General features: G+C 34.4%; 2 protein-coding genes across 2 annotated transcripts; both read right to left on the reverse strand.

Annotated features, from left to right (window-relative positions):
• Positions 1-550: 550 nt before the first annotated feature.
• Positions 551-4,615, reverse strand: LOC105179591 (prohibitin-1, mitochondrial). Its single transcript, XM_011103228.3, has 6 exons — positions 4,456-4,615; positions 3,710-3,897; positions 2,890-3,006; positions 2,215-2,385; positions 1,349-1,561; positions 551-916 (listed from the first exon to the last, which is right to left on the reverse strand). Exons 2-6 carry the CDS (start codon positions 3,884-3,886, stop codon positions 731-733), a joined length of 864 nt encoding a protein of 287 aa, XP_011101530.1. The 5' UTR covers positions 3,887-3,897; positions 4,456-4,615; the 3' UTR covers positions 551-730.
• A 1,281-nt stretch (positions 4,616-5,896) lies between these two features.
• On the reverse strand, positions 5,897-6,572 carry LOC105179590 (histone H2B). The gene has a single exon (XM_011103227.3). The coding sequence runs from the start codon at positions 6,481-6,483 to the stop codon at positions 6,040-6,042; it is 444 nt and encodes a 147-aa protein (XP_011101529.1). The 5' UTR covers positions 6,484-6,572; the 3' UTR covers positions 5,897-6,039.
• Between the last annotated feature and the right edge of the window lie 6,423 nt (positions 6,573-12,995).

The raw sequence follows: 12,995 nt of genomic DNA on the forward strand, positions 1-12,995 counted from the left end.
TGTTAAAAAATACTATTTTTTGCTTATTATTTCACTTGTTACTTATCACTATAAACTATTTTCACAAAAATCATAAATTTTAGTTCGACTAGTATGTCATATTTAGATTTTTAAAAATATTATAAAAATATGTTTATCACTAAGTAATATAATTATTGATTCATACACAATAATTAAACTTGCATAATTGCAAAAAAATAATTAATTTATTAATTAATCAAATAATAATGTGAAAGAAAATAATATTATTAGATGATATACAATATTAAAATAAATTAAAAATGATAAAATTGAATTAAGATTATTATAATAAAGATAAACTAGTAAAAAATAAATTTAAATTTATTTACAAAAAAATCAAAGCAACTAAAAACACTCCCAAAAGTGCTTCTAGCTTTCGGCCTAAGGGCATTTTTCTTAACTATTTCATAAGCCGAAACTAGTAGCCCAAACAACTCAAAAGTGCTACTTTAAAAGTTCAAAAGCACTTTTTTGAAAACGTGCGCCGACATCCCAATACCGAAATCTGGGTAAAAAACACCGTAACATATGAAGATAAACCGAGGAGGCAGGATATTTTTAAATAATAACTTGGCCCAGGAAGTTGAATCCAATGCCTTTGAAAAAGAGTCTACTATTTATGTCACTAATAACTGAAATGTTAATACCAGCAGTTAACCTGGTGGGATAAAATCCAAATTAAGAAAGAAGTATTTGCCATCTGGACTGTTCACTTATTAGGGGGATTGAGCTCATGGAGGTTCAGCAACAACTCGTCGGAGTTCAAGTACACCTTGTTGCTTGAAGCTGCAATAGTGTGTGAAATTTCTTTAGATGCTTCGATTCTCCTAAGCGTAATAAATGCTGGATTGTTGGCGATAGCTTGACCGATCAGTTGGGCACTCTTAGCCTCTCCCTGGGGGCAAAAAGGAGAAAAAAATTGCATTTGATTCATTATATAATTGATAAACGACATCAGAAGCTTGACATCATTGGACTGTATCAAACTACCAATAAGGCGCCAGAAGGGATACATCGATACCAAATGAACTAACCACTGCCTACAGTGCGATTGTGGCTAATGAGAATTAAAAAGTGAACATTAAAAGAATATCATAGCCTACACCTGAAAATGAAGACTATTCTACAGTTGATCAGTTAATTTGACTATTTTTCTTAATGAAATAATAAACAATCTAATCAATTTTCCAATTACATTCAGAAGTTTAGGTCAGAAAATCCATATGATGAGTTAGTCACAACTCACAAGATTTAAAAGTTTGACTTTGTACCGTAACAAATCAAGTCTTTACTTTGACATAGATAGAGCATAAAGTAAACTATTTACCTGAGCTCTGATTATTGCACTTTGCTTGTCTTGCTCAGCCTTCTCAACGACGAACTTGGCCCTCTCAGCCTCTTGGGCAGCTATTTGTTTAGCTTCAATTGCAGCAGTGAATTCCTTTCCGAAGGTCAGGCTGGTAATTGACACATCATCCAATGCAATGTTGAAGTAGGAAGCTCTATCGGTCAATATCTTCCGTATTTGCCTACTCACATTCTACAAAGTAAAAACTTCTTGTTAATACCACTTCCATCACATTATGGAATTTCAGAATCCGCTTGATCCAACAGAGACTCAGTCTAATACAATGATGGAAACAATATTAAGCTTCATAAGTAATTCACATCCGAGTTTCAATACCTCACTTACAAAAGCTACCATGTCATCCTTCTAACTGCTTGACAAAATAACCATTCAACAAGTCGAAATTATATAAAAATATTACTTTGTAACTTTGTCATCCAGAGGATCCATAGATGCAATTAAATAGAAATTGTTTTACAGAAAACATGCCATTTATCCTTGTCCATTTATAGTGTGATGTCTTACATGACATTCTACATTATTAACTTCTTCCTTATAAACTTGACATAGCTAAAAGGTCAATTCATCTACCACGTCCATATTCTACATTAATATATCTGACAAAACGCGCACTAATGCTTGAGAATGAATAAATGCATGATCTACAAAGATGAAGTAAACCATCAGTCTTCTAGATTTGCTTGAGAAGAAAATAATTTCCAAAATAAGCAAGTATAATGTTAAACAAAGGTTGCATATAATGTAAGAATAGCATAACCATACTTGTAGTGACCATTGCTCCAAAAAAAGAAAAACGAAAGAGCCCCCCTAGTGCGTTTACTTACTTCTCTCTGGGTGATAAGTTGGCTAGCATTGTACTGGGCTACCACAGCTTTAAGAGTCTCGTGAATAATTGAAGGCAAGACTCTCTCATTGAAGTTTTCACCAAGGGTTCTATAAATAGTAGGTAACTGATCTGGCACAGGACGGGTGAGAACCCGAAGACCAATTTTTACCTGCAACAATTCAAAAATTAATAAAGTAGATACTAAAAGTCAAGGCACCCAATCCCTCAAAAATGATAAAAATAAATTGAACAGTGCCTTATTAACTAATTAAAAAAAGGAGATATATTGTATTATCTGATGGACCTGCCTCAGGATTTCTGAGGAACACCTAAACACACAACACATGCCATTTGAAGGAGCATGTTTGGCAGATGTAAAAGAAACCTTCTCTCTCCGCCTAAACAAAACAAGCAAACACAATCTTAAAGCAGCACAGGTAGAAAATGGTGTCTAATCAACCTAAATATCTCCTCTATTGTGTACAAATGACTTCCTATCTTCACACATGAATATGAGTAGTAAGCTAACATTTGAATCATTTGACAAATCATATGACAACGCATTTCAAGTAGAGAGTAAATATCAAACTCTCTGAGTTTCCAACACCATCAACTGTCAGCCAGCACAGGGACCTACTAGAATGTGAGTTCCTGAGAGAGAGAGGGGGTTTACCATCTGAAGGTCACGACTGCCTGATGTGCTCTCAACAAGATGTGGTCGTGCCCTAACATCATAAATGACTGGCCTTTCAAACCATGGGATCATAAAATGTGTTCCTTCAGGATACACCTGTACATTGAGCATACAAGAGAAGTCCATAGACATATCTTGAAGAATACCATAAAAGGATGTACATGCTTTAGCCTAAGTACATCATTTGACAACAGCTAACAATATAGTGAGAGCTTTCCAGTACAAGTTATATATATCGGGATATATTAAAACACTTGATCTTGTTCTCACAAATTTTCAACTAGAGATCTCATACCATAGACAAAGACAAGTTTGCTAACAATAATCAAGGAGCATAAAAATTCAAGCACAACCGGCATGTCAATTCCATATCTAGATAAAGTTGCTCTCTCGGTGCATTAGCATGATGTACACTGAAATTCCAATCAAAATTCACAAATTTAATACGCACATTTTATGTTAATTAATAAATGAAGTAACACATAGCAGGCAACCAAGTACTGCAATGACACAGCAGCAATTGATAAGCAACTAGAAAAACGTTTCTCTCATCAACATGTAGAACTCTGTAGCCTTTCATATTTATGAATAATTACTTACAAACTACAAAGGATAAGGAACATGCAGGCATTTACCTACTGACCTTACCTGACTGTTTCATTGGTGATTAGGAACAGCAAAGTCAGCAAGTATTCAACAGAAATGCACATAGTACTGGGAGGTAATCGAGAACCATAACAAGTCCAATTTTGAAATTTAATATCATGTCATATCCTATAGATCAAGGCAAGACAAAAACCTTATCCTTGATTCCAACAACACGGTTGAAAACAATGGCGCGATGCCCTCCCTCAACATTGTAGAGACTGTTACCAAGTCCATAAATGCCGAGTCCTGCAAAAACTCCCAGCTTAATTAAAGCAGAAGCTGCACCTCCACCAGGCATCTTCGGAACATTGACATTCTTCAAATTCATTTTCTAGACCGCTGCATAATAGCAAAATGCAAATAGTAGGATCAAAATGTTCCTTCTCAAAATGCGTACCATCAAACAAAAAACCCCTTCTCCAACCAAATTATCTGCTACGTAGAGTAAACCAATGGAGAACAACCCATCAACTAAAATTATAAGCTACATAGCATCAAATATTACACCTCAAAAACTCAGACGGTAAAGAAACAGCCAGAGTTCAACAAAATTACCAACTTCAACAAATGCAAAACGAATAACACATTTATATGAATCAAGTACTCCACCCAAAAAACCCTTCAAGGTAAAACAAGAATGGTTTTACGCAATTTATCAACAAAAACCAAATCAAGTAACGATCTCTGTTTTTCCAGACTGAAAACGTATGCATGCTTTACACTCAGAGACCCATTTTTTATAGCAGAAAACTAATTCGAGTACCGAGCATTGTTTCTCACCCCCAGAAAATACCCCCCAATTGAACTCAATCAGATTATCCGACGCTCTTGCATATGGTTCGAGAGTAGGACAAAATGCTCTTCAGAAAAAAGATACAGAGAATCCGATCTACATACCTTGACGGAGCGAAAAACGAGAGCAAAAATGTGGACTTGGGAGAAAAGAAAAACAAGAACAGCACAGGTGAAGGGTTTTAGAGAGAGAGTCGGAGAAGGGTTTTTCTTTCCTCCGTTTGGGCAACCTTATTTCTTAGTTAATTACACTTTTCCCCTCTGTTTTTCTTGAATTATAAAAGGGCCCCTATTCACTTATATGTTTAAAAATTGTCAATTATGGTTCCGTAGGAACTATTTAGCCTTTTTTTAATAATAAATAATAAATATTTAATTATTTAGAAAATATTATTTAAACACCACGAATCATCCCTCTTCAATTATAAAATATAAATTAAAATTTGTACATTAATTTACATAAATAATATTTTTATTATTTAATACCATATATTTTTGTTATTGATAATTAAGATGTCTACAAATTATGTACTATAATTTTCTTTTAGGAACTCCATCATTAAAATTCAATTATTTTTAAATGATACTTAAGTATCAATTTATCAAACTTAATACCAAGTCTAGTCCAATTATAATTTAATAAATCTATCACAATCAACTAATTTTAGCAGATTAATACGTGGACTAAAAAAATTCCAAATATATAAAAAATTACCCTCTAAATAACTACAGTAAAACCTCTACAAATTAATAAACTCTCTAAAATAATAAAATCTTCCGATCCCGACTTGGGTCTTTGTAAAAAAACATCAAATTCGATAAGATAATAAGAAAATAATTTTTTGAAAAATTTCTTTATAAATATTAGGTCCCATTAAAACTCTAAATTAATAATTCGTAAATATTACAATTATAAATATTATGGTAATTTATTAAAATATAAAGTCTGTAATGCTTTACGCATTTGATCATTCATGGATGATTTTGCGATACCTTTTAAATGAGAAGACATGAGTGGGTGTTATGAATTATTTTATTTTCATGTTGAGATTTATATAATATATGTTTCATTCATTATGCATGAATATATTCAATTAGTTATAATAGTTATTTAAGTGTAACGAATTAATGTAAACAAGTATATTTAAGTAATTCCAATAAATTGATACATGCGTCTGTGAATATAATAGTTAATTGTATACAATGAATTGATATTATACATAAATATATTTAATTAGTTACAAAGAATTGATTGATGCATGAATTTAATCAATAAAACATGTATAAATTCATTTATTTTCAATACATATATACTAAATTTACTGAATTTAAAAAATCTCTCTTTTAATTAATAAAATATTAATTTATCGATAAATTAATATCTCTCTAAATTAATAAAATTTCATGATCACAAAATTATTAATTTATAGAAATTTTACTTAAATTACTAAACATCACTCTTTAAATCCAATTGTTAGAGATATTGTGAAGCTTTAGTTACGCATTCCAGTAGATCAGCAGTGGTGCTACACGGGATGATGACAAATTCCAGAAATTAAGGAATTTCCATTGATTGAATTTGATTCACAACAACAAATTCTGCACTCTTTACATCAAAATGACAAAAAGGAACCCTAAACCTTAGCCCTAATTCGGAAACCCTAATTTCAGAGCTACACATAAAGCAATTCAAGAGCTGGTGAACTTGGTCACAGCCTTGGTTCCTTCAGAGACGGCGTGCTTCGCCAGCTCCCCCGGCAACACCAATCTCACGGCGGTCTGGATCTCGCGAGAAGTGATGGTCGGTTTCTTGTTGTAGCGCGCGAGACGCGACGCCTCCTGCGCCAATTTCTCGAAGATGTCGTTGATGAAGCTGTTCATGATTCCCATGGCCTTGCTCGAGATCCCGATGTCAGGGTGGACCTGTTTCAGCACCTTGAAGATGTAGATCTTGTAGGTCTCCGTGCTCTTCTTCATCCGCTTCTTCTTCTTGTCCCCCGCGGCGGCACCGCCCTCCTTGGGAAGCTTCTTCCCGGCCTTGGGCTTCTTCTCCGCCGGAGCCTTCTCCGCCGCAGGGGCTTTCTCTGCAGCCGGCTTCTTCTCGGCAGGCTTTTTCTCCGCCTTGGGTGCCATTTTTAGAGAGAGAAAGTGGTAGAGCGAGACAAGATTCTGCAAGTTTTTTGGGTGAGGACTTCAATGTATGTATGCTGATGAAAGAAATGGTGGAAAGGTCGGGCGGGTTTTATATAAAACCAGGGGTACGCCATTATTGGTCCGAATTTGGACGCGCGGATATTGGATTCTAACCGTTGATCAGAATTTCAATTTACGGTAGAGATTGCAAGATGGAGGTTGCGCATTTCTCACTTTCGAGGAAATGGATTTGAGGCCTGGGCTTCGAAATCTTTTGAAATTCTCGTTTGGCGGTGAAGAATATGGGGGTGGGGGGGATGTTTTCAGTTCAATCGCCAGGTGGACTCTTGGTAAAATTAAATTAAAATTATAGTAAATTGAAAATTTAATATTTTAAAATATTATATTAAAAGATAAATTATAAAACACTCTTAAAATCTGAGAGAATTATAAATATTTAGTAAATGTTTGGAGCAAGTGTGAGGCCATCGAATCCAACATTCCAAATAGGAAAGGAAGCTCCATTCCAATTATCCAACAACATACAACAGGTTTCAATAGATGTTGAGTCGACAAGATACTCTTTCATGTAAAGAAAGAATTAGAAGCATTCATTACATAAAGAAAGTCCGACTGTGGAAAATAACGAGTTTTTAGAATACAGTTAAGGAAAGAGTTGGATTCCCAAATTATTTGCCGCGATTGTTTTGCTAAGAGGGCAAGAATAATTAACATGTTTACGTCAACTTAAATATGCGTCCAAAATGTAAAAATTAGGCAAAAACAACAAAAAATAAATCAATTAATTAACTAAAAATTAATTGAGATGGTTAATAAATAGTTAAAGGCATGAAAATCAACCACGAGTTTTGTCTTCTTCGTTTTCTTGAACAACTACATGCTTTGATTCATTTATCAAAATTTTTGTCCATCCATTTGAGGATTCAATCTAGAATCCTTTTTAAGAAAATCTACACCATACCATGAAGTGAATTCAAATCCTTTGCTGGGAAGAAACGAGATCGGTAGTGATAGAGGATAAACAAATTTCAAGAATAAAAGAAAATACCATTCCAACAATAAAAGGAGAATATCGCTTCAAAAGGAAAGTTTGAACACAAACTTACCAAACTATTGTGATTCGGCATATTAGCAAAATACCCCCAGTAGATAAATTTTAGCCATGTAAAGGGGTTAGGTAAATGACGAAATTGTATTTCGCCTTCACCTATCCTAAATAGCATATTTTTGTAATAGTACAAATACCCACCTTCATTTGAGAAGGAGGAGGATTTTTTTTAGGGAAGAAGAATTATAGTGTGAAGTGTATTGAGTCGCACCCCTGTAATACAAATCTAATTGATCTCGCTTTTTGGCAACATCAACTTGGCACCGTCTGTGGAAAATTGCAATTCAACGTGACTTGAATATGAACACTAGATCAAGAGCGCGGAACAGGAATGGAAGCTAGGAGAGCTCGAATGGAACTCCGAACACACGCCCCAAGAGGAAGTCCAACAACCATTCGGTACCAGAAGGGGTAAGGACAATCGGAGACTTAAAGAGCAGGAGGAGCAGGAGCGAACTCCCGAGATGAATCCAAACACTCTCGGGATGCATGTGCCTATGTAAATCCCCATTGTAACACTGATATTCAGAGGCAAAATTGCAAACTTAGTTACATATATAGAGTAGGGCCATTTCAAATTTGGTCATCCCCAGGCCACTTCATGAGATTTTAAAATGATCCCATATTACACTATAGAAATGGTGGATGGAGGACAAAAATGTTGCACATAAAGCAAAATAACATGGACCATGAAATCAACAATAACCCCAACAACAACCGGTTCCTACCCCAACAACAGTGTCCATGACGTTCAAAGCTTTCCAGCACTCCCCCAAAGCATTACACTGCAATTTGAGACATTTATGGACTGTGAAACTCACTTTTTGTCTCTTTTCCTTCTTGATTTTGGATGCCTGAGCACGAGCAAGAAAATGAGGAATGAGTTTGAGAAGTGGGGAAAAGAGAATGGTTGCTCTCCTTTAGAAGGAGGAGGAAGAACGCTTTTCCCCTCCTCTTTTCTCATGCCTTTTCCCCTCCAATTCTAGTAGATGAGTTTAATTACACATAGATTTCCTATAGTTTGGAAAACTAACGGAGGGACTTATTTGTTAGATGCAAGCAAACTTTAGGGGTGCTGGATGTAATTTTTTAAACTACAGGGTTCTATGTGTAATTACACCAAATCTCAAGGCAGGAGAGTATAATTATCCCAAAATAAATTATTTTTAGTATTTTATTTTAACTTAACGTGCCTATTTAATTCGATATGTATTAAAGGTTTACGATCCCATAATTATAATATTTTAATTGTGAATTTATGAGGTTTAGTAAATATTTCACTGTTATGTTTCATATATTTATGTAACTGATTTATAATTAGATTTATTACAATATTATGAGTTTTAATTAAGCTACTTGATGTTTTAGAACATTCAAACTCTTACAACTATTCAAAAGGCATTAGCTTTCTTCATTTGACATCGAGATAGTGAATTTTTTTGTGGATAGTTTATGAGTTTTAAAAAACACTTGATATCTTCCACAAAGTATTTTAAAGATTTGGTAACGTGACTATGAACTGATTTCTAGTCTGTTCGTGGTTGTGCACATGAAATGAGACACTGCATAGAGCTAATAGGATTTTGTCCTGAAGTTATGATCAACCGTTAAAACCTGTACATAGGGAGTTAATCATGACTTTAAGATAGAGACAAGTGTCGTGACTCTCCATCAGTACACTTTTCTAATTTAAAGCTTTATTTAATTTATGTTATCACTTTATATATATTATGATAATATATTCTTTTGATATTTTATATATGAGATTATTTAGAACATATAATATAAACACAAATCACATAATATCCGCAACAAGTGCCGCGAGGGGACCAAATGTGCAACATTTTTTGTTCAAATCTACCATTTTTAATGAATGAGTGTATGTATGGGTCATTTTTAAAATTGCGTAAAAAACTAGCATAGGATCAAGTTGGTAATGAGCCTATTATGTGGGACTGAGTTTGCAATTTTGCGGATATTGAGAATCATAATTCGAGAAATTCAAGATTCAACTGGGACAAATTAAAAGAGAAGCACATGAAAAATTATAAGCCCTTGGATACATACATATGAACATGGATGGGATGAAGAAAACGGCAGCCCTTGAGCGAGTCTTTCTCTTTTTAACTTCTCAGACAAGCTAAGCAACATCTATATTTATAGCCAATTAAGTTTAACTTCAACGCTCATCCTATATTTGTTTGATCAATTCGTATGCAGTCATTCATTACCCCACCATATATACGTACATTCCCCTCTCATTGCTTCCTGACGACATCGGATGTTTGCAGGCTTTAGATTTCGAACCAGGGAATTAATGAGATAAAAGTTTCTGACTGAGGATTTGTATAAACAAATCATACATTACGATTGTAAATATAATTTTTTCTAAAATAAATTAGAGACAAGGACATGAATTCACATCTACATCTACATCGCAAGAACAAAGCGGCTGGCGGAGAGCGCGTCTCTCGCGTTGTTTGTCAAAAGATGAACGGTGCTTGCACAACTGGTGTAGTTGAAATGCCATTCCACTGTGAATATGATCAAGAATGGCACACAAAGGTTTCTTGTGCCACATGATTTCAGTTCAACTCCTCTGTAAATACACTTCCATTTCATATCTTTACCGATCACACACAATATTCATATTCTTCATATATATATATACACACACTACCTATGGGGTCATCTTCTACCAACAGGGAACCTAGGGGATCATCTTCTAGCAACAGGCAACCCACGGGGTCATCTTCTACCGAGATGCAACCTAGGGGGTCATCTTCTACCAACAGGGAACCTAGGGGATCATCTTCTAGCAACAGGCAACCCACGGGGTCATCTTCTACCGAGATGCAACCTAGGGGGTCATCTTCTACCAACAAGGAACCTAGGGGATCATCTTCTACCAACAGGCAACCCACGGGGTCATCTTCTACCGAGAGGCAACCTAGGGGGTCATCTTCTACCAACAAGCAACCCACGGGGTCATCTTCTGCCGAGAGGCAACCTAGGGGGTCATCTTCTACCAACAAGCAACCTAGGGGGAGTAGTGGTTCCCATCCCATGTACACCACCGATGATTCTGGTACTACTCGACGACAGATCAATCACAATAATAAGGAGCAGGCTAGTTCTGGTGAACAGACTACTACACGAAATCAGGAAACCGTTGCTCTCTTTAACACCAATGCTTCTCAAAGCAGTGGCAGCAGTTCAAAGACATCTGTTGCTGCAGAATTGTTAATAAGAAGGGACACTGTTAGTCACTCTTCTGGCCAACCCACTACTGCAGGACATCGCAAAACCGTTGCTCTCTTTGGCAGCAGTGATGCTCAAAGCACAACTACTGCAGGACATCGCAAAACCGTTGCTCTCTTTGGCAGCAGTGATAGCAGCAGTTCCGGGCAGCATAAGCCATCGTCGTACTCGTCATATCAACCCAGTACTTCTTCAAACTCTTGCAGCCACAAAAATTTTAACACGAATACCCAAAACTTTGCCGCAGCATCATTACTAAGTAGGGAGACTTATAGTTTCTCTTCTGGTGAACCCACTTCTGCAGGAAATCACCGCGCCATTGCTCCCTTTGGCAGCAGTAGTTATCGAAGCACTGGCAGCAGTCCCAGCAAGAAACAGCCGTAGTGCTCCTCCTTGTCTGCTAAGCCTTTATCGGAAATAGCTAAGGATGCACAGTAAACCAATCTTACCTAAACGGCCATGCGAGTTGTACGTGTGTATTATATATATATATATATATATATATATATATATGAGTGTATACATGTATATACATGTGTAATATATAACCTATTTATGATATCGTAAATAAGCAAACTACTCCTTTATGAAAAAATAAATAGCGATTTAACCTCTATGATTTTTAAAATAAAACAATTTATCTCCTTGTATAGGGAGGTACTTGCTTCATTTTAAGAAGTATAGGAGGATAAATTGCTATATTTTTTTTATAAAGGGGTAATAATCAAGTCCCATTTTGTGTATATTTTACTCCGTGTTTTTTAAATAAATTATTGTAAATTTTTAAAAATAGTTTTGGGTTTTTAAATTTGTTCTTCATTGTTTTATTTAATATTTTTTTCATGATCAAATCTCAAGATAAATAGACAATTTCATATATAATTTAGAAATATAAAATTTATGATTATACAAATGCATGTAATATTAAGTTTCAGAATATGCAAATTTATAGATTTTAACTCGCCTTTCATTATTGTAGCTAGTAATAGTTGTCGCAGTTACTTGTAGTTCTAGTCATACCATGTTGCACTTAATTTGGTAATATTGTACTAATTTAAAGTTTACTATAAAAAATATATAATATTAGTAACAAAATATCAAGTGATAATTCTAAAATTATTACTGATATATATATATATATATGCATTAACTGATAACAATTTTAATCCTGCCATTATATAATTATTAGTGAAAAATTTATTCATAAAGTTGTATGTAGATAATAATTGAAATATTTATAGTAAAAATTTAGTAACAGCAAAATATAACAACAAAAATTATTTTTTGTTACTATATCGCCATTATATATACGTCTGATTATGCACTATTTTTTGTTACTTATTCTTATCAATAACATTTTTTAATAAATAATAATCACTGCTAAAATTATAAAATTCATTATTGAGATAAAATAAAATTTCTTGTCACTAAATTTATAATTAAGGATGATATTAACATTGACAATCACCGTTTTTTTCACTAATTTTCCTTTTTTTTTTCTAGTAACTTTAAAAGAATTTAATATTATATCCAATAAAAAATTAAATATATTTTAATAAAGCTAAATTCATAATTTCTTGGCTTCGCCACTGATAATATTTGTTGATATCCATGTACGTTGAGTTTGGTGGTGGGCTGAATATTACGTCTTGGCATCATTGTAATTGCGCGCAATTTCATATCTATACCTACCTGAAAAATGGCTGGCAAAAGAGAATTCACCTCAGAAACTTAACAACCTACCTGAGGAATGCACAACAATGTTGCTCATAGACCCTAGTCACTATTGCATGATTAGACTACAATAGGAGTTGGCCACAGAGTGGAGATAAAAGAACATCCACTGTCTTTGGTTTCATTTTTAACTTATTTTAGTATATTTTATAGAGATATAAAGATAAATAAGTATATGTCAGAGATAGTGTAAATATTTGAATTTATTTTTAGAGATAATATAAAATAAGTATGGTGTGTTTGATTAGGGCTGACAACGAGTCGAGCTCGACCATTTTTGTGGAACTCGAGCTCGAGCTCGATTCTATAATTTCGAACTCAAGCTTGAGCTTGACGAGCTCGAGTCATATATGTTGAGCTCGAGCTCGAGCTCAAACTAATTTTTTAA

Source organism: Sesamum indicum, linkage group LG7 (assembly GCF_026168435.1).
Source record: "Sesamum indicum cultivar Baizhima isolate 11 linkage group LG7, ASM2616843v1, whole genome shotgun sequence".
In the NCBI taxonomy this organism is placed as follows: Eukaryota; Viridiplantae; Streptophyta; class Magnoliopsida; order Lamiales; family Pedaliaceae; genus Sesamum; species Sesamum indicum.